The sequence below is a fragment of the Cyclopterus lumpus genome, chromosome 18 (assembly GCF_009769545.1).
Source record: "Cyclopterus lumpus isolate fCycLum1 chromosome 18, fCycLum1.pri, whole genome shotgun sequence".
NCBI classification, from domain to species: Eukaryota; Metazoa; Chordata; class Actinopteri; order Perciformes; family Cyclopteridae; genus Cyclopterus; species Cyclopterus lumpus.
The window spans coordinates 4621235-4647416 of record NC_046983.1 but is presented as its reverse complement, the minus strand read 5'-3'; the positions used below and the strand labels follow the sequence as shown (position 1 = coordinate 4647416).

Genomic DNA, 26182 nt, shown 5'->3' with positions numbered 1-26182 from the left:
ACACACGTTAACGCTCACACACGTTAACGTTCACACACGTTAACGTTCATACACGTTAACGCTCACACACGTTAACGCTCACACACGTTAACGTTCACACATGTTAACGTTCACACACGTTAACGCTCACACACGTTAACGCTCACACACGTTAACGCTCACACACGTTAACGTTCACACACGTTAACGTTCATACACGTTAACGCTCACACACGTTAACGCTCACACACGTTAACGTTCACACATGTTAACGTTCACACACGTTAACGCTCACACACGTTAACGCTCACACACGTTAACGCTCACACACGTTAACGTTCACACACGTTAACGTTCAATCACGTTCACACACGTTAACGTTCACACACGTTAACGCTCACACACGTTACCGTTCAATCACGTTAACATTCACACACGTTACCGCTCACACACGTTAACGCTCACACACGTTAACGTTCACACACGTTCACACACGTTAACGCTCACACACGTTAACGCTCACACACGTTAACGTTCACACACGTTACCGTTCACACACGTTCACACACGTTAACGTTCACACACGTTACCGTTCAATCACGTTAACGTTCACACACGTTACCGTTCACACACGTTACCGTTCAATCACGTTAACGTTCACACACGTTACCGTTCACACACGTTAACGTTCACACACGTTAACGCTCACACACGTTACCGTTCACACACGTTACCGTTCACACACGTTCACACACGTTAACGCTCACACACGTTAACGTTCACACACGTTACCGTTCACACACGTTACCGCTCACACACGTTAACGTTCACACACGTTACCGTTCACACACGTTACCGCTCACACACGTTAACGTTCACACACGTTACCGTTCACACACGTTCACACACGTTAACGTTCACACACGTTAACGCTCACACACGTTACCGTTCAATCACATTAACGTTCACACACGTTACCGTTCAATCACGTTAACGTTCACACACGTTAACGCTCACACACGTTAACGTTCACACACGTTAACGCTCACACACGTTAACGTTCACACACGTTAACGTTCACACACGTTAACGCTCACACACGTTAACGCTCACACACGTTAACGTTCACACACGTTAACGCTCACACACGTTAACGCTCACACACGTTAACGCTCACACACGTTAACGCTCACACACGTTAACGTTCACACACGTTACCGTTCACACACGTTAACGTTCACACACGTTAACGTTCATACACGTTAACGCTCACACACGTTACCGTTCACACACGTTCACACACGTTAACGTTCACACACGTTAACGCTCACACACGTTACCGTTCAATCACGTTAACGCTCACACACGTTACCGTTCAATCACGTTAACGTTCACACACGTTACCGTTCAATCACGTTAACGCTCACACACGTTAACGCTCACACACGTTAACGTTCACACACGTTACCGTTCACACACGTTACCGTTCACACACGTTACCGTTCAATCACGTTAACGCTCACACACGTTAACGCTCACACACGTTAACGTTCACACACGTTAACGTTCACACACGTTACCGTTCAATCACGTTAACGCTCACACACGTTAACGCTCACACACGTTAACGCTCACACACGTTACCGTTCACACACGTTAACGCTCACACACGTTAACGTTCACACACGTTACCGTTCAATCACGTTAACGCTCACACACGTTAACGCTCACACACGTTAACGTTCACACACGTTACCGTTCACACACGTTAACGCTCACACACGTTAACGCTCACACACATTAACGTTCACACACGTTACCGTTCACACACGTTAACATTAAAGTTAACTACTACTAGAGTTTCTACTGCCCAAACTCGGAAAAATTGGCATTTTTCTTCTGGTATTTGTCTTTTTTCTCAAGCAGACGTGGATACGGTGCGTTATTGTTACTTTTCTCATGAATATTCAAATCCAATGCATTTAGATTGCTAAATAAAAAGGTTTAACTTGTATTTAAATCGCAATAAGAATGCAATGTTATTTTAAAACATCGTCACGTTCTACCGACTTCAGGAACACGTCACTGCTCCACCCCGAATCCTTTCAATGTTCACTCGCTCTAATATCGCAAATCCCAGTAAAAAATAATCACAATAGCATATTTATTCTAAATGCATCAGCTCTTGCACAAACAAACAAAAAACCGCAGAAGAGAAAGAAACATAAACGCATCCTGAGCGCTGCGTCAAGCTAACTGGACTTGAAAGAAGGAGGTTACGGGCTGTCAGTCAAGTGCTCAGGCTCCGCCTCTCACGGGATGAATCCCTCAGAAACTTGACGACAATAGATTTCCCAAAATGCATTTGGCCTCTTAAGTGCTTTCCGAATGGACCCTTCGTAAAGCTTTATTGTCTCCTGCATTACCTCATATATATATATTCAGTTCTCCACGGTGGCTCTGAGCCGAGAGGTGTTGAAGCCCGTGAGCCCAAAGCAGAGCGGCGCTCCCCGTACGAACGCCACGCCGCCATGTTCCCCCTCATCAGACCGCCGGGTTTGAAAGCCGCTAATTAAGGAAATCAGCCACCGAAGACGTGCGTGATTAAATCTGCAGGCGCCCTCCGCGGCAAAGATTGAGACCATCCTGCGGGTTTCATCAATTATCCACCTAATTAGCAGAAATGTAATTAATGAAAGGACGATCTGAGACGGAGTTCATGGTTACACTGCGCCTTCAGTGAAGTGTGTGTGTGTGTGTGTGTGTGTGTGTGTGTGTGTGTGTGTGTGTGTGTGTGTGTGTGTGTGTGTGTGTGTGTGTGTGTGTGTGTGTGTGTGTGTGTGTGTGTGTGTGTGTGTGTGTGTGTGTGTGTGTGTGTGTGTGTGTGTGTGTGTGTGTGTGTGTGTGTGTGTGTGTGTCAGCTGTATTGAGGGTCAGCAGCCCCGCTTCCCCTGGGGGCGGGGCTAGTTATGACAGGCATTCAGCTCGGCCACTGTGACCTCATTTTACAAGAAGGACCTGTAAAAGAGGCCCTGCCAGACTGACAGGGGGGGGGGGGTGATGCCAGGATGGAGGGTGACCTCATGCCGGTGGACTCTGTAGACCACCACAGGCTTTAAAACAAACCCCGTGGAATGGGATAACAGAGCGTGGGACTGGAAATAATAGCTCCACTATCCCAGGTATGGCACATAATTGTTTTATTTATTTCATACCGCGCTGATCCGTTAAAGCACGTTGGACTTAACGGGATCCTGGATCATGTTTGAACCTCCAGCTTCATGAGGTCCAATGAATCCTGGATTTCAATTACCGGCCCGGTTACTTCCTCTGATGTCGGCGAGGCTTCCTCCCTCTCGTCTTACCCACACTACTTTCTCCAGTTATTATTTTATACATCAATCCATTCTTTCCTCCTCCTCCTCCTCCTCCTCCTCTTCTCTCCGTCTTGGACTCTTACGATCCACCTCAGGAATCCTGCCTTCTCAGCTGTCCGGTGGTGTCCCATAGCAACCCGATTTAGCCTCCCCCCTCCTTCACTTTTCAGTCTTTCCTCCTCCTCCTCCCTGTTCTTCAACTTAATTTAGCCCCCACCCACCGCCCCTCCTCCCCGCTCCTTTGGCTCCCTGCATCCTTCCTCCTTCCTCCTTCCTCCACCTCGTCTCCTCGCCGACTTGGCCTAGTTGCCCGTGTGTGCTGGATTAGGAGCCCGTCTAAATTTGGTCATGCGTGGCAAAGGAGCCGAGCACCTGCTGGGACCCCGGCTGGTCTCTCCAGACCCTTACATCGAATTACAGCGGGGCCCGGGCATTCCTCTCACTCCTCTCACTCCTCTCACTCCTCCACAACCAAATGTTGCAATGTTTCCATCAGCCATACTGCCAGGAGTGAAAGAAGTAGTTATATTTAAATATAATTACCGATACTGCAATATGAATATACTTCATTAAAAGTGTTGTTAACAAAATATACTAAATAATTTAGTTTTGTTTTATGTAATAATTCATTTGGATTAATAAGAAATCTTTGTACCATTAATATGTAAAACACACTTTAATATTGTAGCTGGTTATAGTGGAGTTAATTGTCACTAGTTTTTATATACATATATATGTATATGTATATTATCTCAGCTCTACAGTGCTGAGGGTCACTCGTGTGGTTTCTCCCAGTCAAAAACACCGGTTTCTTCTCCTTCCCTCTCTTCCGGTCATCTCGTCCCGGTCTGCTTTTGCTTCTCCGTCCATGTTGATCCTTCAGTGCACGCTTCAGTGCACGTTTCAGTGCACGTAACAGTGCACGCTTCAGTGCACGTTTCAGTGCACGCTTCAGACATGGAAGCACACAAATATGTGACGTACACCTGCAATGTGCCCCGCTGTCATGGAAATGTCTGCTCTCACCTCCACTGAGCGCACACCGGGTGTGATTTCTGATTAGTATACATCTCTCTCTCTCTCTCTCTCTCTCCCTCTCTCTCGCTCTCTCTCTCTCTCTCCCTCCCTCTCTCTCTCTCTCTCTCTCTCTCTGCCCACACCATCATCTGTAGTTAGTTATTCAGCTCATGTACTTATTCTGCTTCTACGCCCACACACACATCCTCCAACAACGCTGGCAAAGTTGTGGCTCTACAGCAGCAGCCCGTACGCACACTCACACTCGGGAATGTGAACACACACACACACACACACACACACACACACACACATACACACAACATCAGAGCTGACGTTACAAATGTCGCAAATTGAAGCGGACAGTTCCTGCATTGCAAAGCAGTTTTGACCCGGCTCTCGAAAGGGAAACGTGTGTGTGCGTGTGTGTGTGCGTGTGTGTGTGTGTGTGTGTGTGTGTATAGCAGGTAGAGTCATAGCGCTTGCTGTCAGTGTCTCTCAATGTGCTTGTCATACAGTCAGAAAGGTGACAGTGTAACCCACTCCATCTTCTCCCTCTCTCCTTCTCTCCCTCCTTCCCTCCCTCCTTCCCTCTCTCCTTCCCTCCCTCCTTCCCTCCCTCATTCCCTCTCTCCTTCCCTCCCTCCTTCCCTCCCTCATTCCCTCTCTCCTTCCCTCCCTCCCTCCCTCAGACCTTCACAGCTTGGTGTAACTCCCACTTGAGGAAGGCCGGGACACAGATCGAGAACATTGAAGATGATTTTAGAAATGGCCTCAAACTCATGCTGCTGCTGGAGGTCATATCAGGTGGATGTCATCAACACACACACACACACACACACACACAGTGGATGATCCTTTTCGTGTCATTTTCTTTGTAATTTTACATTTTAATAACTCTTTAATAATCTCTCAGGCCGAGGATGTAATGGGAGCGTAAATATATTTTTCCGCCGTCATTTCAACCTTAATTCTTCTCGGTAACATTTAAACAAACAGTTGTTACACCTGCTATAGGAATGATATCCTAAACTACACATATTGTCTCATGAAAAGCTGTTTTTTTCTGCTTCACATGTGCTAAATAGAAACTTCAACAAATCCTCACATTTAAAGCCAGAGCTTCTTTGACATAACTGTATAAAAGTAACTATTCTTTAATTATTTTTCTCCAGGTGAGAGGCTGCCCAAACCCGACAAAGGCAAGATGCGTTTCCACAAGATCGCCAACGTGAACAAAGCTCTGGACTTCATCTGCAGCAAAGGGGTGAAGCTGGTGTCCATCGGCGCCGAGGGTGAGAGTCCTGCTCCCCCTTTTTCTTATTCTCCTCCCTCCTATTGTTTTTGTCTCTTTTAAAAAAAAAATTAATATACCAAGGTCGCACCGTATTTGCATTTCTTGGACGTATTAAAGCACCAGATGGCCGGTGAAGTTCAGGAAAGCAGTAAAGCAAACCAACGTGGTTTCATTCATCTTAAAATACTTCACTCTAAATATTGGAAGCTTTTTCTGTGTGATACATAATTCAAATGATGGAGAAAAAAAACCCGGTTGTGTATTAATGTTGTCATTTATAAACACTTACTAAATTAGATATACTATAAAGAAGGGAGATACAAAAAACAGTAGTTTTTAAATAGTGAAAATGTTCCTAATTTACATTTTAATGTAAATTGAATGCTCAGATTGAGTCTAAATCTGCTTTAGTTGTTTAGTCAGTTTAATCTCTTAAAAACAGTGAGTACATTGTCATGTGACTTGATTTTCTTTTTGATTCTTCGGGCAGCAGCCTCAAAAAGCCTTGTTTCAATAGCAGACACAGAACGTATAGATGCTTCTAGTCTTTCATATATTCTCTCTTGCCGTGATTAATAATGTGTGTGTGTGTGTGTGTGTGTGTGTGTTGACAGAAATCGTCGACGGTAACGGGAAGATGACCCTCGGTATGATCTGGACCATCATCCTGCGCTTCGCCATCCAGGACATCTCTGTGGAAGGTGTGTGTGTGTGTTTGTGCGTGTGTGTGTGTGTGTGTGTGTGGAATGTTAATGAGTTCCTCTCACGGCTGCTGGGAGATGGAGTTTGTTACTTTTTACGGGCTAGCCGTTTCCCCCCTCTTTCCAGTCCTTATGCTAAGCTAACCGGTTGTAGCTCATGTGATTTCAAAAATACGTGTGGTAGTACATCACATGTTATGATTCAGTCCATCCGACACATGTCCCTTTAAACAACCTTCCCGTCGTCGGGCAGGTTTCGTCTCCCGATGAAAAGATTGTTTTTATGAAGTCTGAGACCTTCCTCACACCTCTGACCTTCGGCTTCATCTCCTCCAACTCTCCTTTTATTGACGCCGCTCCTCAATATCTTGCTTCACTTCCTTCGCCACCTCGAGTGCAGGAAACTACACGAGCCTGACTTTAAAAGAGTAGTTTGTTTATTATCAACTTTGGCTTCTTTACTTATTATCATTCATCCTCTTTTAAATCCACTTATAATAATAATTCTGTAATAAAACCCCTGTTCCCTCCTTTTATTTATTTTTTATAATAATAATTCTGTAATAAAACCCCTGTTCTCTCCTTTTTATTTTTATTTTTTATAATAATAATGCTGTAATAAAACCCCTGTTCCCTCCTTTTATTTATTTTTTATAATAATAATTCTGTAATAAAACCCCTGTTCCCTCTTTTTATGTATTTTTTATAATAATAATGCTGTAATAAAACCCCTCTTCTCTCTTTTTATTTAAATATAATAATGCTGTAATAAACCCCCTGTTCTCTCCTTCTATTTAAATATAATAATGCTGTAATAAAACCCCTCTTCTCTCTTTTTATTTAAATATAATAATGCTGTAATAAACCCCCTGTTCTCTCCTTTTATTTAAATATAATAATGCTGTAATAAACCCCCTGTTCTCTCCTTTTATTTAAATATAATAATGCTGTAATAAACCCCCTGTTCTCTCCTTTTATTTAAATATAATAATGCTGTAATAAACCCCCTGTTCTCTCCTTTTATTTAAATATAATAATGCTGTAATAAACCCCCTCTTCTCTCTTTTTATTTAAATATAATAATGCTGTAATAAACCCCCTGTTCTCTCCTTTTATTTAAATATAATAATGCTGTAATAAACCCCCTGTTCTCTCCTTTTATTTAAATATAATAATGCTGTAATAAACCCCCTCTTCTCTCTTTTTATTTAAATATAATAATGCTGTAATAAAACCCCTCTTCTCTCTTTTTATTTAAATATAATAATGCTGTAATAAACCCCCTCTTCTCTCTTTTTATTTAAATATAATAATGCTGTAATAAACCCCCTGTTCTCTCCTTTTATTTAAATATAATAATGCTGTAATAAACCCCCTGTTCTCTCCTTTTATTTAAATATAATAATGCTGTAATAAACCCCCTGTTCTCTCCTTTTATTTAAATATAATAATGCTGTAATAAACCCCCTTCCCCAGAGACCTCTGCTAAGGAGGGCCTGCTGCTGTGGTGCCAGAGGAAGACCGCCCCCTACAGGAACGTCAACGTGCAGAACTTCCACATCAGGTGGGTCCACGACGCCGAGCTGTGGCTTCACCGGGAAGTGCAGCCATCTTTTTTAGTTCTGATGTTTATTCTTTGTGTTTCCTCCCCCGTGAGTCTTTTTCTGAAACTTTCCCTTTTCCCACTTCTTTCCATCCACGCGGCGCCTCTCAGTTGGAAGGACGGCCTGGCTCTGTGCGCCCTGATCCACAGACACAGACCGGACCTCATTGACTACTCCAAACTGAGAAAGGTTCCTGTTCATCCTTCCTTCCTCTTTATCCTTCCTCTTTATCCTTCCTTCCTGTTCATCCTTCCTTCCTGTTTATCCTTCCTGTTCATCCTTCCTTCCTGTTCATCCTTCCTGTTCATCCTTCCTTCCTGTTTATCCTTCCTTCCTGTTTATCCTTCCTGTTCATCCTTCCTTCCTGTTTATCCTTCCTGTTCATCCTTCCTTCCTGTTTATCCTTCCTTTTCATCCTTCCTTCCTGTTCATCCTTCCTTCCTGTTTATCCTTCCTTCCTGTTCATCCTTCCTTCCTGTTCATCCTTCCTGTTCATCCTTCCTTCCTGTTCATCCTTCCTGTTCATCCTTCCTTCCTGTTTATCCTTCCTTCCTGTTTATCCTTCCTGTTCATCCTTCCTTCCTGTTTATCCTTCCTGTTCATCCTTCCTTCCTGTTTATCCTTCCTGTTCATCCTTCCTTCCTGTTTATCCTTCCTGTTCATCCTTCCTTCCTGTTTATCCTTCCTTCCTGTTCATCCTTCCTTCCTGTTCATCCTTCCTGTTCATCCTTCCTTCCTGTTCATCCTTCCTTCCTGTTTATCCTTCCTTTTCATCCTTCCTTCCTGTTTATCCTTCCTGTTCATCCTTCCTTCCTGTTTATCCTTTCTTCCTGTTCATCCTTCCTTCCTGTTCATCCTTCCTTCCTGTTTATCCTTCCTTCCTTCCTGTTTATCCTTCCTTCCTTCCTGTTCATCCTTCCTTCCTGTTTATCCTTCCTTCCTGTTTATCCTTCCTTCCTGTTCATCCTTCCTGTTCATCCTTCCTTCCTGTTTATCCTTCCTTCCTGTTCATCCTTCCTGTTCATCCTTCCTTCCTGTTTATCCTTCCTTCCTGTTCATCCTTCCTTCCTGTTCATCCTTCCTGTTCATCCTTCCTTCCTGTTTATCCTTCCTTCCTGTTTATCCTTCCTGTTCATCCTTCCTTCCTGTTTATCCTTCCTGTTCATCCTTCCTTCCTGTTTATCCTTCCTTTTCATCCTTCCTTCCTGTTTATCCTTCCTATTCATCCTTCCTTCCTGTTTATCCTTTCTTCCTGTTCATCCTTCCTTCCTGTTCATCCTTCCTTCCTGTTTATCCTTCCTTCCTTCCTGTTCATCCTTCCGTCCTGTTCATCCTTCCTTCCTGTTTATCCTTCCTTCCTTCCTGTTCATCCTTCCTTCCTGTTCATCCTTCCTTCCTGTTTATCCTTCCTTCCTGTTTATCCTTCCTTCCTGTTCATCCTTCCTTCCTGTTCATCCTTCCTGTTCATCCTTCCTTCCTGTTTATCCTTCCTTCCTGTTTATCCTTCCTTCCTGTTTATCCTTCCTGTTCATCCTTCCTTCCTGTTTATCCTTCCTGTTCATCCTTCCTTCCTGTTTATCCTTCCTTTTCATCCTTCCTTCCTGTTTATCCTTCCTGTTCATCCTTCCTTCCTGTTCATCCTTCCTTCCTGTTTATCCTTCCTTCCTGTTCATCCTTCCTTCCTGTTCATCCTTCCTTCCTGTTTATCCTTCCTTCCTTCCTGTTTATCCTTCCGTCCTGTTCATCCTTCCTTCCTGTTCATCCTTCCTTCCTGTTTATCCTTCCTTCCTGTGTATCCTTCCTTCCTGTTCATCCTTCCTTCCTGTTTATCCTTCCTTCCTTCCTGTTCATCCTTCCTTCCTGTTCATCCTTCCTTCCTGTTTATCCTTCCTTCCTGTGTATCCTTCCTTCCTGTTCATCCTTCCTTCCTGTTTATCCTTCCTTCCTGTTCATCCTTCCTTCCTGTTTATCCTTCCTTCCTGTGTATCCTTCCTTCCTGTTCATCCTTCCTTCCTGTTTATCCTTCCTTCCTGTTTATCCTTCCTTCCTGTTTATCCTTCCTTCCTGTTTATCCTTTCTCTCTCTTCTGATTCCTTCATTCTGAATTATGAACATTGTCACTCATGCATCTCTTATCTTTACTGTCAGTACTTTCTTTGCATTAGAAGTCACATCCTGTGAGCGTGTTTAGTGTATGTAAATGTCAAATATATTTTTTTATATTTAATATCCTTCATGCCCAAATTCACAATCGTACGCGTTAGCCAGGGACTCACATTTGACTTATAATACCAGTTTATTGTAGGAATGGAATGGGTCGATACCAATATTTTCTGATATTTTGTGCTGAAAATGGGGAAAAAATATAATTTGAACATTCGCAAAAATAGAAGAAACATATTTTATTTTTTTCAGATAGCAAAGCGCACACATCCTCTCAACCCTCTTTGAAGAAAACTAAAATGAGATCCACACATTAAACATTGTTTGGTTGATTTAATAAAGGGTATAAATCCTCTCGATGGTCGCCGTGGCGATAGTTGTGTTATTGGCCTGGCGGTGACGGTGTGTGTGTGTGTGTGTGTGTCTGCAGGACGACCCCATCGGTAACCTGAACACGGCGTTCGAAGTGGCCGAGAAGTTCCTGGACATCCCCAAGATGCTCGACGCCGAAGGTGAGAAAAACCTGGACCCCGAACGCACCATCAGAACGACAAAACCCTAACCCAATGCTTTACAAAACAAGATAAATTACACATAATGTAATAATAATAACAATAGTGTGTGTTTTTTTTCCAACCATTTTAATAATATTTTACCGTGATTATTTCTTCCTCCCCCAGATATTGTGAACACACCCAAACCGGATGAGAAGGCCATCATGACCTACGTGTCCTGCTTCTACCACGCGTTTGCTGGCGCTGAGCAGGTCAGACGGTATTTTGTTCTTCATGTCGTCGTAATATATATATTCTCTTATGTAAATGTGTATTAATTGTTACTCCCGTCCTTCAGGCGGAGACGGCCGCCAACCGTATCTGCAAAGTTCTGGCCGTGAACCAGGAGAACGAGAAGCTCATGGAGGAGTACGAGAAGCTGGCCAGCGAGGTGAGAAACCGCTGCAACCGTCTCCTCCCACGCTGTCTGTGAAACTGCAGCCCAGAGCACCGACATCATATATATATATACATATTATTATTATATATTTATATTATATATATAATATATTATTATATATAAATATAATATAATATATTATTATATATAATATATATTATTATATATAATATAATATATATATATATATATAATATGATATATAATATAATATATATATAATATATACTGTATATATATATATAATACAATTTGCTGTTGAAACAAAGGAAGGTTTGTTAAGTACTTTTTAATTTTTTTACTTATTTTATACACTTTATCCACTTTATTCTATTTCTACTCCATCTGCATATATAATATTCTTCTTGTTTTTTTACTCTTTTATCTTATTTCTATTATTATACTACTTGTTTTTTACTTATTACTGTGAGCAATGCTGCTGTAATCCTGTAATTTCCCCACTGAGGGACTAATAAAGGATTATCTTATCTTATCTTATCTAACAACAAAGTGTTGTAATTCTACGTTCCTGCATCTGGATATTAAAGTTAAGATTGAGGCCAAGAAGTGTAACATTTTTTTTTTAAATAGCAAGAATTATGTTTCTCATTTTAATTATCCTTTTCGAGAATAGTTTTTAATTGATTTGCTTTTCCGTTCAATAAGACGTTTAAAATAACAGCAAAGGGCCTCGCAGGTGTTCACGGCCGTTAAATGGGGATTAAGAGATTAAAAATAAATAAATACTGAAAAACTACCCGACAGCAACGTCCTTTTTTTTAAGAGAAACGGAAAAGAAACGGACCCTTTAACGTCATAAATATGAAAGGAACCAACTGAGACGTAGACAAAGTATTCCAGTTATAAACCAGGAGATAATCTTCTCGTCTCCCAGCTGCTGGAGTGGATCCGCCGCACCATCCCCTGGCTGGAGAACCGCACGGCGGAGCAGACCATGCGCTCCATGCAGCAGAAGCTGGAGGACTTCCGGGACTACCGGCGCATCCACAAGCCGCCCCGCGTGCAGGAGAAGTGCCAGCTGGAGATCAACTTCAACACCCTGCAGACCAAGCTGAGGCTGAGCAACCGGCCCGCCTTCATGCCCTCCGAGGGCAAGATGGTGTCGGTGAGCGCTGCGCCGTTGTGGAACTGGAGATTTACCTTTAAAGAACCCTGAAGCAGACATTTAAAACAGGATGAATGAGAACACAACACTCTCTCTCTCCCCACCAGGACATTGCCAACGCCTGGAAGGGCCTGGAGCAGGTGGAGAAGGGCTACGAGGAGTGGCTGCTGACGGAGATCCGCCGCCTGGAGAGACTCGACCACCTGGCCGAGAAGTTCAAGCAGAAGTGCTCCATGCACGAGTCCTGGACTGGAGGTAGGGAGCTGGGATATGGATATCTCCACATTTGCTGGCACTCAGTCATGAAAACTTAATTATTGGGGATACTAAACAAAGAAAAGGGCCAAAAGGCGAACTGAAGTCACGTCTGAAGCGCGTTGTGGGTTTCTCCCCGTGTGCGTTTCAGGTAAGGAGGACCTGCTCTCCCAGAAGGACTACGAGTCGGCCTCCCTGATGGAGATCCGAGCCCTGATGAGGAAGCACGAGGCCTTCGAGAGCGACCTCGCCGCTCACCAGGACCGAGTGGAGCAGATCGCCGCCATCGCCCAGGAGCTGAAGTAAGTGTGTGTGTGTGTGTGTGTGAAAGACGCGAGGATGTGAAGAACAAAAGTGGGAATGAGTGGAAGTCATATTAATGAGCGGGGCTGGAAGATGAAAGGACGGAGCAGAACCCTCTGATCTCCAGTTCACGGAGACTTCTGATATGATCCCTTTGATGCTTTATGCGGCGTTCAGCACCGTAACTCTGAATATATATGCGCGACACGCATAATATCTGCTTTTGGAAGTCACGAAGGGGGAATGTTCTGTCCTTAAAAAAAAACTAACAAAAAAAGCTAAAAGAAAAGTACAAAAATGATGTAATGGTGCCGTCTCCTCCAGCGAGCTGGACTACCACGATGCCGCCACCGTCAACGGCCGCTGCCAGGGCATCTGCGACCAGTGGGACAACCTGGGCACCCTCACCCAGAAGAGGAGGGACGCCCTGGAGGTACACGCAAGGAACGAGCAGCAACGACGGGGGGAGGAGAGGAGACGGGACCTTCTTTAACCGTCTGGTGTTGTCTTGTAGCGCGTGGAGAAGCTGTGGGAGACCATCGACCAGCTGTACCTGGAGTTCGCCAAGAGGGCGGCGCCCTTCAACAACTGGATGGACGGAGCCATGGAGGACCTGCAGGACATGTTCATCGTCCACAGCATCGAGGAGATCCAGGTGCCGGACGCCACTACGTTTTTTAAATTTTTTTAATGCTTTTACAGTAGAAACTCAGTCAAATCTATAAAATACACAAGAGGTCGTCTCTAATTGATAGTTTAGTGAAATAAATCTGAATTCTTGTCCGGAAAAAGCAAAGAAATGTATAGATTAAGGAAACGTAGCTCTTAAAATTTCTGCACAGACAGGAAACAAATGATCAGCAGGAATATATCAATATATCGGTATTTTAGCCATGCAGATATTGTACTTGTATAATAGGACAACTCAATTAATGCATTCATGAGCTAACATCTGAATTCACCCGTCGGTTGTGGACCTTACTGTCCGATCTAAAGAAGGAAACGGTATAAAAACAACATATTTTGGGCCGCTGTAAATTAATTATATAAACAAACGTCTGACCTTGACCCCGACCTGCCCTTTTTTTTTAGAGTCTGATCACCGCCCACGACCAGTTCAAGGCCACCCTGCCCGAGGCCGACAAGGAGCGCATGGCCACCATGGGCATCCACAACGAGATCCTGAAGATCGCCCAGACCTACGGCATCAAGCTGTCCGGGATCAACCCGTACACCACCCTCTCCCCGCAGGACATCAGCACCAAGTGGGACACTGTGAGTTTTTGAACCCGGATCGTAAGAACAACGTTCGCATTCAAACGCCTTGGTCAAATGTGTGAGGTGCGTTCGATTCGCCCGCCTGCAGGTGAAGCACCTGGTTCCCCTCAGAGACCAAATGCTCCAGGAGGAGGTGGCCAGACAGCAAGCCAACGAGAGACTGAGGCGCCAGTTCGCCGCCCAGGCCAACATCATCGGGCCCTGGATCCAAACCAAGATGGAGGTACGTACAAGAATTCAGGTATTGCATGGTGACACTTTAAGGATTTTATTTGCTATTTGACACATTGGAAATCTTGTGCAGGGCTCTCCGAGTCAACAGTTCAGAAATAACACTGTAATAAGAAAGAAAAATGCAAAATATAAAAAGAAAACACGATACAGAAGGGTGGTACTAGATTTAGAAGCACATCAAAATAGATTATTATCTATATACACAAATCCACGTAACCATGACTGACGTCCCCCCCCCCCCCCCCCCCTCCCCTGCAGGAGATCGGCCACGTGTCCGTGGACATCGCCGGCTCCCTGGAGGAACAGATGAACAGCCTGAAGCAGTACGAGCAGAACATCATCAACTACAAATCCAACATCGACAAGCTGGAGGGAGACCACCAGCTCAGCCAGGAGTCCCTCATCTTCGACAACAAGCACACCAACTACACCATGGAGGTACGCGGCGCGTGGACTTCGCCGGCGCCCGCCCGTGAACGACGGGATAGGCTCCTCCTCCTTTTGTCTCTAGTGTAATTGTTTCGCCCTCTCCACCCCCGCAGCACGTGCGCGTGGGCTGGGAGCAGCTGCTCACCACCATCGCCAGAACCATCAACGAGGTGGAGAACCAGATCCTGACCCGCGACGCCAAGGGCATCAGCCAGGAGCAGCTCAACGAGTTCAGGGCCTCCTTCAACCACTTCGACAGGGTGAGGCGTTCAGGGACCCTTTTTAAAAAAAAACAAAAAACACATTAACTAAAAAGATAAAGCTTCTATTCATTTTGATTATTCGTTACATTACAAATCGCTTTGCAGAAGAGAAACGGCATGATGGATCCGGACGACTTCCGCGCCTGCCTCATCTCCATGGGTTACGATCTGGTGAGCGCAACGTGCACTTTCAGTCTAGTTTCAGAACGCCATTGATGGGAGTCGCTGAGCGTCTCTCTCTCTCTCTCTCTCTCTCTCCCCCCGACAGGGCGAGGTGGAGTTCGCCCGCATCATGACCCTGGTTGACCCCAACAACACGGGCGTCGTGACCTTCCAGGCCTTCATCGACTTCATGACCCGCGAGACGGCCGAGACCGACACGGCGGAACAGGTCATGGCCTCCTTCAAGATCCTGGCCTCGGACAAGGTGAGGCCGCTTCACCCCGTTACACAGCGATACACACACACACACACACCTTTTTGCTGGCTCCGCCTCCATAAATCACCCCCTCCCCCCTCCCTTCTCTCCCCCTCCAGAGTTACATCACGGTGGAGGAGCTGCGCAGGGAGCTGCCGCCCGAGCAGGCCGAGTACTGCATCAGCCGCATGACCAGGTACATCGGATCCGACGGCACCACCGGCGCCCTGGACTACATCTCGTTCTCCAGCGCCCTCTACGGGGAGAGCGACTTATAAACAACAAGACGCTTCTCTTCACCTCCTCCCGCCCCCCTTCTTCCCAGCTCCTATGTCTCCTTATGCGGAGAGAGCGACTAAACCCCTTCCAACTGCTCTTCTAATTCTATCATCTTTTCTTCTTCTTAACTTTCTCCCCCCCCCACCCCACCCCCCCTAACACTGTCCAGAGAGGGATGAGAGTAGAAGGTTTTGCTCCATTCAAGCGGTTTTGGACCTCGTTTCTGTTAGAATGCCTTTTTTAATAAATAAAAACAAACCAGGAACGTGAATTACGTAATACATACATACACCACGCCGGCCTTTTTAGGTAACGAGGGAGAGAGTCGGTCAGAGAAAGAAGTTTATTTTTTGAGCAAAAGCCTCCTGCTCTCCCCCCTCTCTCTCTCTCTCTCTGATGACATCTTTTTAATTAATTAAAGAAGAGAACGTGATATTAAAAAAAAAAAAAAGCTGGTTGGTCAGTTGGTTTTGGTTGGTTGTGTATTTGTGCAGATGCATGCTATGTTGAAGTTTAGAAAAAACACTGTCTCTGAGTCTCGGACTCTTTTTATTATCATACACAACAAAAAGCCCAAAAAGGAGCCTGTTCACATTCACAGGTCAGGTGCTACATGTCCAAGACTCAAACACACATTAAAATAGAAACACCACAGCACTGTGAAACATGAAGATCTTAAAGAGGGAGCAGATAAACATTAAAGAGAGAGCGACTCGGAGCAAAGCACTATGGGTAAACAGACAAAGAGAGGGCCATGGCTGGATGGGGGCTTAAGAAGGACGACAGACAGACAGACAGATCCCACTCGACTCTCTCCAGAACGTATATATTTCAGCAGCGAGAGACAGCGGGGCGTCGGGGAAGTTATAAAATGTGTCATTTTTATGGACAAAAATGAGACGGATGGATACTGAGCGTAGGGCCACAGCAGGCCTATTGTGAGAGGCGGAGCTAATAGGGTTCTGGTCCCACCGGTCAAGGTCGGCCATGAGGATCGGTGCGGGTCGACTCCTCCGGGATGTGGGACGGTGATATTTCTTATTAATTTGCGTGTGCTCCCCAAGTTTTCTCATCCTGTCCCTTCGCCACGAGAAAAAGAAGAAAAAAAAAAAAAAAAAACCTCAACTTGGAATAAAAAAGGAAAAGTATATTACTAAACAGACGTCGTGTGGTCTTTTCTATCGTGTGCAAGGAGGAAGAATTAGTTTCGTCCATGTATGATAGCCACAAAGCTGTCCGACCTTTAACCCCCCCCCCCCCCCCCCCCGACGCAGAGGTCACGCTTCGGGGTCGTTGTCAGGGTCCCGGCCGAGGTGGGACGGGAAGTCCAGGCCCTTCTCCCGGGCGTAGCGTGTCCAGCGCTCCTCGTCCCCGCTGTGCGTCAGATACCTGCCGCCCCTCCTCAGCTCGAACTCCCGGAGGTCACACCACAGCTGGAAGTCCTGCAGCGGGGGGGGGGGGGGGGGGGGGGGGGGGAAGCGAGGAGCACGAGTCAGCCGGTTCACCATACCGGCTTCCCAACTGAACCAGTTCAGACTCCGGCTCCCACCAGACTACAAACCAGTGCGGTGCATCTCACCTGCAGCCAGGGGTGTCCCAGTGTTTTGCCCACGCTGAACCTCCGTCTGACCGACACCTGCAGCAGGTTATTGATGAGACTCACAGCTGGAGAGGAAACGACACAGTGAGGGTTTACTCAACGTGTCCACTGGCGCCCCCGAGTGGACAGCAGGAGAACATACGTGTGGAACAAGAGGGTTTAAACGAAGTCTTAAATAGAGCGTTAATTAAGATGTTAAACAATGTAAATGAGAAAAGATTCCCGGTGCTCTCCAATATTTCCATATATTAAAAAAAATAAAATTGTAAAATCATCTGTATAGATTTAAACAGCGATTCATGAATGAAACTCTAAACACTCGCTGTTATAAAATAAAGTAAGTTGGGTCATTACTTGATTTAAATGTGCAGCGACGCAGCACCTATAGCTCTGCTTGACGATGCGTTCAAGGACACCCTGACACTTACCCTCCAGAGAGATGGAGGCCCACGGCTGCCGCGGGTACATGAAGGCGGCGTTGGTGATCTGCTGCCCGATGTCCTCGTCCTCGTTGAAGGGGAACGTGCCGCTCAGGCTCACGTACATGATGACGCCCACGGACCACATGTCCAGGGAGCGGTTGTAGCCGCTGTTGCCGATGACCTCGGGCGCCAGGTAGGCCGGCGTGCCCACGACCGAGCGGCGGAAGGACTTCTCGCCGATGATGCGGGCGAAGCCGAAGTCGCACAGCTTCACCTTTTTTACGACAGAGTGTGGGGGGGGGGGGGGGGTGGGGGGGTTCAAAGGTCACGACGAGACAACTCCAAGACATGAGAACGTGTGAGAGGACATTTAGAGACCTGAGGAAAAGGGTCCGCGGAGGCCAGCAGCACGTTCTCCGGCTTGAGGTCGCAGTGAGCCACGTGCTTGAAGTGCAGATAGCGCAGAGCCTCGAGGATCTGGAGGCAGAGGAGGAGCTTCATTTATGCAAAAAACATTTCCATTTTAATGGATGCTGAGGGACTTTTGTTTAGCAAACTGACAATTTGATTTTTTTCTTTATTAAAAACATACAAATCTAAGTGGGGAAAAAAGGGTTTTAATACCACTGTTACTGGTTAAAAACTACCCGGTGACGAAGGTGAAGAAGCCTTTCAAATGAATGTGAATGGTTTTAGGGTCCAGAAAAATCAAAAGTCGACAGTATTACACACACGCAGAAAGTCTGAAATCCATATCTCATCTCAGGATGGGAACGTAAGCATCCTAAAAGGGATATCCGAAGTTAGGGGTCCTAATTTAGGACTCAAAATAATACCAGCAGCACTTATAAATGACTGAAAGGCTATTAAACTGTTTGATGACGCTTTAAATAACCTGCACCGTGAATTAATGGGTTGTTATCGACTGCCGAGACGATAAATCATTTTAAAAAGTGGTCTTTCTTCTCCTCCACCGACACCATTAGTGACAAGTGAGAGTCGTTAATATTCTTATTATATTGTCCACCTCACGTAACCTCGTGGTTCAGGTTAATCTAATAAAAACGTCCTGAAGGAATACATTTAGTTAGTTATTGATGGGATTTGATTTATGAGACTTCTGTAACAGGAAGCTAAGATAAAATAATAATTTTAGGATATTTAGATGAAATAGACGGTAGAGGGGGGGTCTCACCTGCGCGACCAGGAAGCGGGTGTTGCGTTCAGGGAGTCGGCCTCGCTCACTGGACAGGATCATCTCCAGCATGTCTCCGTGGAGCATCTCCATGACGACGAAGACGTACTCCGGCGTCTCGAACATCCCCTCCGTCAAGACCACGCCGAGGTGGGACAGATTCTGGACACCACACACACACACACACACACACACATTTATATATTAGATATTACAGAAGATAATGTGACAATAAATACGCGTATAAAACATGCATAAGAACCTGCAAGATGGCCACTTCGTTCCTCAGCTGCGTCTCCTGCCTGGTGGGGAAGCGCGTCTTGTCGATGACTTTGATGGCGACCGGCCGCCCCGACTTCCTGTGAGTGCCTGAGGAGTGAGGTCACTCGCGTTACTTTTTTTAATTTAAGCATTTTTGCATTAATTAATTCACTTCTAATTCAGAAAATGTGACGTTTACAGAGAGTTCGAGCATGTAATAATTGTAATAAGTCAACACTCTGGTCACCTTTGTACACCACTCCGAACTGCCCTGAGCCGAGCACCTCGTCTGTGGAGATCTGGTACACCGAGCTGATGTCCTGCACACACACACACACACACACACACACACACACACACACACACACACACACACACACACACACACACACACACACACACACACACACTTCAACACACTGAGGTATGACGAAGTTCCCTGGGGATTAACTATGAATCAATAAGCATGTTGATCCTCACCACGCCGTCACTGCACAGCGTCAAATCTTCATCTGGAATCGGAGCAGATTCATCACCATAGAAACGAGATCATCGTTAATAAAACATTTGTTTTTTATTAGACAATAACATGTGATTCTCGCTTGTTTGGAGGTTCGTCTTGACGTAGCATATTTGTTACATATTTTGTTATGCAACCCAGATTCTTTCTCACTAAATGCATCAGGTTTCAACGCCTCCGTTATTGCGTAATACTTATTCATGTGTTATTTATGGAGCGAAGGTGGGCTCACCCCGGCTCTCCTCGCCGCTGCTCTGCACGGGCATCAGAGCCCGGCGGATGGCGCTCTCCCAGGCCGGCCCGCTCTCTCCGGCCGTCACGCAGTACACCAGCGAGGCCGTGACCACCTCCAAGGTGTGGGCGCCGTTGCCCGGCAACGGGGGCACGGCGAGCTGGGCGGGGCCTCGGGCCTGCAGCACCTCGGACAGAGTGATCTCCTGTGGAGAGAGCGAGAGAGATTCATCACGATTATGTTGAGAATAAAAACACAAATATTGTTATTGTCTTTCTTAGCTATTGAATTAAAGGAACATCCATCCATTTATATATAATATATATAAATATAATATATAATTATAATATATATATATATATATATAATATACATATATATATATAAATACATATATATATATAAATACATATATATATATATATAATATATATATATAATATATTATATATATATAATATATACACACATATTTATATATAAATATAATATATATATACACACACATATATATACATATATATATATATATATAAAAAAATATAATATATTATATATATAAATATAATATATATATAAAAATACATATGTATATCCTAAGAGTGTTTGCTGGTCCATTCTACCTTGTAGTACTTGGTGCTGCTCTCGTTCTGGTACAGAGTGATGCTCTTCCAGTCCAAGATCCAGTAATGTCGTTTCCTCTGGGAAGACAGACGACAGGAATAATTCATGATGCTTTATGTTTGAGGGAAGTGAATGAACCGGTTGATCCCAAAGGACGTCAGACTTGTCAAGTTAGGTCCACTCATGCCGACCTTTAGTGCCTGTGATCTCCATCGATTGGTCGAATCAAACAGGTTTAATGGCATCGCACTCTTTTCGTCTTGGCTCGCGCAAATGGTGAAGTTCAATGACATGAACACACCGATTCACTTATAATTTAGCTGTAGACTATCAGCTTTTTGGTTGTGAGGGTTAAAGTCATTATTATAGATGTTAATATAGTTGGTTCCCTTGAGTCATATTTGAATAAACATGCATTTTACTTTTTAAATGTGCCAAAAAATACAAAGAATTTAGAGAAGATATATGTGCAAGTATTTTTCATGCGTGTGTGTGTGTGTGTGTGTGTCTCACCAGTGTGTCACAGTCGGTGTGATGCAGCAGCCACCCCTCTCTCAGGACTCCTCCCACTCTCTTCTTTGAGTGATGCACCGACTGGACGAGCCTCATCAGAGGGATGTAGCTGCTGAAACACAGACTGGAGGAGGGACACGGGGCAGAAGAGGCGGAGTCAGGGAGAAGAACCGATTTAAAAGTCACTTTCTTTTTCCTTCTCCGTGACCCTGATGTAGCAGCTGCGCCCTGCAGTGTCTCCTAAAGGCCTCTAGGTGACAGTAAGCGCACTGGCCACAACGGCTATGATGAACTGACGGATAACAGGAAGGATGAGCGTTTTCAGGAGTCACGCTGTCTGGTGACGACAGGATGACATCATCAGGATGACATCATCAGAATAAATCGACGGCCCTCTGACCTCATCGGCTCTCGCGGCTGCTCGTCCTCCTTTGGCTCCGGCGGCCCGTCTGCGGACATCTCGTCGTCAGAGATCTCTTGAGTCGTCTGTGAATCACTGTCCTCTGGGTCTGCCGGGCAGCTGTGACCCGCTGCTGTGCATTCTGGGAAAATGATCATCGCGTGCCAAAAGATATATTAAGGGCCGCAACTTGTGACGATCTAGACATTTCGAGGAGTAATCCCAACGTGAGGCGTTTTCTCTTATTTCTTGATTTGTTTTTCGACCAATAAACCAAAACCTGAATTTATGAGTGTATGAGAACGAAGGACGTGGTCTAACTGTTTGGAGGCCGGAGTGCAACATGGAAACCAGACCTCCAGGGACCGGCTGCTCACCTTCCCCGTTGAGGCCTCTCCTCTCTCCCGGACAGTCTCTGGGGACCAGCAGCTCGCAGCGCCGATGGCAGTTAAACCTGCAGTCTGGAGGACAGAAACACAGATATTAGCATTTAAATGCTAAGCTAAGCTAAGCTAAGCTAATCGGCTGCTGGTGCTGGATTCTCCAAAATGTGTCGAACTATCCCTTTAAATAATCTCTCTTTACAAAAACAAACATCTTTTGATAAGGATCCCTTATACCTCCAACACATTTGACCTTGAAGGCTGAATCCTTAGAATAACCGTTTCCACGGGAACAGTCTCACCTGAGCACTGCAGCCCTTGTCTAAAGAGCCCCTTGAGCAGCCGGTGGCAGCACTGGCACACGGTGGGTTTGGTGTAGCTGTGGATGTGGAAGGTGTGGGGGACTTGGACCCCGTTCGTGTCCCCGTAGCCGACCCCCAGCCAGACGGGGGGCTCCGCCCAGGACACGGGCCGGGACGACGGCTTGGACATGCTGATCTGGAGAAGGACGCACGGGGAGAGTCGATCAAGGGAACCGGGTTCTCTAGGCCCCACGTGACCCCGAGACGTACCTCTTCCAGGCTGCCTCCCGCCTGATTGGACAGCGAGTGCGTACGAGGTCGTCGGGGGGGGAACAGCGAGAGGCTCGTGCTGACCTGCCGCCGCGCCCGGCTGCAGTCGTTGGGCAACAGGAAAGCGCATCGTTTGTGAAAGTCCAAACCACAACCTGGAGGTGGAGGGAGACGATTAGCCATGAGAGGACGGCAGGTAAAGCAATAAAACACTAGAAGCGTGAAGATGGCCCCCGCTGAGGGGAGCGAGCCGCCTCACCGTCACACTTTAACCCCTGCCGGACGAGGCCCCACAGCATCTCCCCACAGTGGTGGCAGAAAGTGGGAATCCGGTACGACTGGACCACCAGTGTGTGTGGACGGATCCTCATCTCAGTCACCGACGCTGATCCTGGGTCAGATTTTAAGAAAAGAGATGCCGTGAGTATTTGGACTCGTGTCAAATCTGTTTTGCATGTTTTCTTCCTGCCAACCAGCTCCACCTTTGCATGTTTTTCCCTCATTCTCACCCTTTCGCTTGCAATCTGGCAGCTCCAACATGTATCAGCTTTTAGGTGCTGTGTATTCACACATATATGTTTTTGATGTGTAATATACGTGCACTAATTTGCAATAAAGTCTCCGATAGATTTGCTTTTCCTCTGGTCTTTATGGGATCTATTTTTTTGCTATATTTTTGTATTTACGTGGCGCAACTCGACAGCCTGTGTGGATCTGAGCGGTGTGAAATGGTAACAAGGTGCACTAACAGATACACTGAAAACTAATATCTATGCTATCAGGGCTTCAAGTATTTATGATTTATTGGCCTCTAATTCCTCTTAAATATCGCTGTTAGCTGCTGGAACAAAACGATGGCTGTCGCATTAAAAGTCCACATCTGTTCTTTCTTTACGTGACTCAGGCAAGAAGAAGACGAATAAATAAGAACTCCAAACGTAACACGCTTTTCCTTTTCTTCTTTTCTTGTGTCCGACCTGCGACGATGACCTCGATGAAGTCTCCGTCCTGCAGCTCGTCGAGGTCCGTCAGACGTTGCAGAAGCTGCTCGGAGGCCGACTGATGTCTGAACAGCAGAACCTTCTCCCCGACGCCGACCACGCTGCAGTCTGGAGCCTGAACACACACACACACACACACACACACACACACACACACACACACACACACACACACACACACACACACACACATTTAGAAGAGCAGACCCCTTGATAGATGTTATTGTAAAATTATACGACATGGGGACATCTTCTTCGTGCACGCGGTGACGTGCACACACGTGACGTGCACACACGTGACGTGCACGCGGTGACGTGCACGCGGTGACGTGCACACACATGACGTGCACACGGTGACGTGAACACGCGGTGACGTGCACACGCGGTGACGTGAACACGCGGTGACATGCACACGCGGTGACGTGCACACGCGGTGACGTGCACACGCGGTGACGTGCACACGCGGTGACGTGCACACGGTGAATGCTCTTCGGCTGACCTGCTGCCTGGAAACAGAAGAAAAGAGTCGAAAGGAGCGTCGGCGTGAGCGAGGCAGAATGTGTGTGTGTGTGTGTGTGTGTGTGTGTGTGTGTGTGTGTGAGAGAGAGAGACACAGCGGGAGGAGAAGCTGTGGTTGGAAAGTTTTGCTGCGCTCTTTGTGACCACAAAGTCTCTGAGAGGCAGTTTATAGGCGAGAAGAGACGAGAAGACCGAACACCTGCGTCTTTATTTGACCTCCGCTCAACGCTCAACGCACCACTAACAGATTTTCTGATTCTATTATGATCAAAAAGATTAGTAACGAGTTCATCGTTAGTGATCGGAGGTCGTGACATCGGGGAATACGAAGGCGTTTCACACACTAACCGACACATCCCTCCTCCGTGCAGAAGGTGACCTTTCAAAGTCCACTTCCTGTCTCTGATGAGACGCCTCGACCGAACATTTTCCAAGTTAAAGATCTCTTGTTTTATTACTAATAACTAATTAGCACGTTTCCTTTGTGCTCACCTACGCTCTTCCACTGGAGCTTCTTTGGGTTGAGGGTCCGATCCCCACGAACCTTTCTCCATCGACGCGATGACATCATCAAGTTGTCAAGACCTCGCCTGCAGGTGTGGGAACCTAACCGGGTTTCCGTTCTCACCGGAAGTCACACAGACGGGGTCTAATTTGTTTTAACCTGCCACATAGAAGGCGTTTACGATAGAGGGAGAGAAAGGGCCAACCTACTGTAAGTTAAACTCCACCCACCCGGGGTTCCAAGATGAGAAATCAGTCTTGTTACATTTGGTATTACACTTACATAAAAAAGGTGGGGGATGTTTTTTGTTTTTTTTAATGGTCAAACGGACTTTCCTCGTCTAGTACGAGTCAGGTTCCAATAAAGCCGTCCCCCATGATGCCCGATAGCATGAGAAGCCCCTTCAAGGCCCCTCACCTCCCGGCTCCACTGCGTCACAGCCCCCCTGAAGGTGCGTTACCTTGCGCTCTATGATCTCTGCCGCCAGCCTCCTGGCATGGCGGTAGCTCCGGTTGCCGGCCGGGACTCGAACCACCTCCCTGAACAGGCCGAGCTGGAACTGGACCAGAACCGGCGCCGTGAACCCGGTGGGACTGGAGGGAGTCGCTGGGATCATGGAGAACGGTCCTGTTGGTTATAGGAAGAAAGAAAAGTTTAGGTCTACAGTTTACTTTCAGTTTGGGATAAAATAGATGAAAAAAGCTGATCAGATTATTTTATAAAACCACTCCTGGCGTCTCGAAACAAGCACATTATAGACTGTGCTGTACATTTAATTAGATAGATATTTTATTTATGCACGATGTTGGTTTTCACCAGGTTACAATTTAGCAAGTGACACATTTCAAGAAGTTAATACACAGCGATGCATGTTTTAAATACATTTAAAAAACACTGAAATAACATCTAAAAAACAAAAGACTCAACGTAAGTAACCTTACTTTCTAAATGTCTGTGACTGGAACTCAACGCTGACCGGCCTCTCGTGCTGCTGCAGACTCAACGTGCACTCTGGTGGGTCTGGTTTCCTTTGTGGGGCTCGGCTGTGTATCGAGACAGGAAGTAGCAGAGAGAGAGAGAGAGAGAGAGAGAGGCTCGCCCCTTTGTAAGCTGTGATGGTGCACACACACACACACACACACAAAAAAGATGAAAACGCACAAGACAGTTTTAGTTTGAAAAGTGGAGTTTGTATTTATTGAACCTTTTGATAAAATACACAATTAGGTTGACCCCTTCACAATAAGAGTCCCCCCCACACACACACACACACAAGGCCTTCATCCTACGACATTAACCGGCTGCACTAAAACCTCCATAAACATTTTGGACATCGGAGAAACAAAAGATCCGATTTGTCTTTGAAGCTTTTGGATCAAAATCAGCAGCGTTTTTTTATTTTATTTTTTCTCTCTCTCAGCTGCTTTTTAATAAGCAGCATTATTGTCATAATGTTCATATATTTATGGAGCTAATAGTCAAGAGATGCTTGTAGAGGATGCCGAGTATCGGTCGTACAGTGTCGTGTGGAGAGGAACTCACAGTCAGGAAAAAAAAAAGAAAAAACAGAAGTTTCTAGAACTTTCTCTTTGTTTTTGTTTGTTTAAACTACAAATGAGTGTTTGACTAACTTCTGCACGCAGCTACACAACAAGTGAGATTAAAGGAACTCCAGTGACACAGTTTACACACACACATAAATGTCTTACACACGGATCGTTCTGCACATTATTTGCTGCGACACTTTGCAGCGTCTTT

At 45.8% G+C, this 26182-nt stretch overlaps 2 protein-coding genes across 3 annotated transcripts in view; one reads left to right on the top strand and one right to left on the bottom strand.

The window, feature by feature from the left end:
- actn3b (actinin alpha 3b) overlaps positions 1 to 15676 on the top strand; it is a 30305-nt gene extending 14629 nt beyond the window's left edge. The window contains exons 3-22 of the mRNA XM_034557275.1: positions 5066 to 5180; positions 5549 to 5668; positions 6285 to 6371; positions 7848 to 7935; positions 8086 to 8164; positions 10569 to 10650; positions 10819 to 10904; positions 10991 to 11083; positions 11988 to 12218; positions 12326 to 12473; positions 12625 to 12775; positions 13101 to 13209; positions 13291 to 13431; positions 13869 to 14051; positions 14143 to 14277; positions 14547 to 14726; positions 14831 to 14977; positions 15086 to 15151; positions 15249 to 15407; positions 15518 to 15676. Of these exons, the coding sequence (XP_034413166.1) occupies positions 5066 to 5180; positions 5549 to 5668; positions 6285 to 6371; positions 7848 to 7935; positions 8086 to 8164; positions 10569 to 10650; positions 10819 to 10904; positions 10991 to 11083; positions 11988 to 12218; positions 12326 to 12473; positions 12625 to 12775; positions 13101 to 13209; positions 13291 to 13431; positions 13869 to 14051; positions 14143 to 14277; positions 14547 to 14726; positions 14831 to 14977; positions 15086 to 15151; positions 15249 to 15407; positions 15518 to 15676 (2559 nt within the window). The remainder of the gene's footprint in view (positions 1 to 5065; positions 5181 to 5548; positions 5669 to 6284; positions 6372 to 7847; positions 7936 to 8085; positions 8165 to 10568; positions 10651 to 10818; positions 10905 to 10990; positions 11084 to 11987; positions 12219 to 12325; positions 12474 to 12624; positions 12776 to 13100; positions 13210 to 13290; positions 13432 to 13868; positions 14052 to 14142; positions 14278 to 14546; positions 14727 to 14830; positions 14978 to 15085; positions 15152 to 15248; positions 15408 to 15517) is intronic.
- Positions 15677 to 16207: 531 nt separating this feature from the next.
- On the bottom strand, positions 16208 to 25599 carry LOC117747802 (serine/threonine-protein kinase D3-like). Of its 2 annotated transcripts, XM_034557277.1 has the most exons (19): positions 25366 to 25599; positions 24885 to 25051; positions 23377 to 23515; positions 22659 to 22790; positions 22400 to 22554; positions 22130 to 22325; positions 21822 to 21905; positions 21445 to 21586; positions 21045 to 21168; positions 20531 to 20608; positions 19908 to 20112; positions 19636 to 19667; positions 19403 to 19475; positions 19157 to 19263; positions 18895 to 19056; positions 18078 to 18176; positions 17706 to 17973; positions 17257 to 17342; positions 16208 to 17119 (listed from the first exon to the last, which is right to left on the bottom strand). In XM_034557277.1, the coding sequence occupies exons 2-19, from the start codon at positions 25038 to 25040 to the stop codon at positions 16955 to 16957; spliced, it is 2403 nt and encodes an 800-aa protein (XP_034413168.1). In that variant the 5' UTR covers positions 25041 to 25051; positions 25366 to 25599; the 3' UTR covers positions 16208 to 16954. The 2 variants fall into 2 exon arrangements, with proteins under 2 accessions (XP_034413168.1, XP_034413169.1); XM_034557278.1 differs by lacking the exons at positions 24885 to 25051; positions 25366 to 25599 and adding an exon at positions 24412 to 24863.
- Positions 25600 to 26182: the final 583 nt, after the last annotated feature.

Bases quoted from the DNA above. Each gene is read 5' to 3' on its own strand.
- LOC117747802 (XM_034557277.1), bottom strand. From the start codon at position 25,040: ATGATCCCAGCGACTCCCTCCAGTCCCACCGGGTTCACGGCGCCGGTT. The intron at 17,343-17,705 runs GTAAGTGTCAGG...TTTCCTCTCCAG, and splicing joins GGCCTCCATCTCTCTGGAGG to CTGTGAGTCTCATCAATAAC. The intron at 17,120-17,256 runs GTGAGATGCACC...CCCCCGCTGCAG, and splicing joins TGGGACACCCCTGGCTGCAG to GACTTCCAGCTGTGGTGTGA.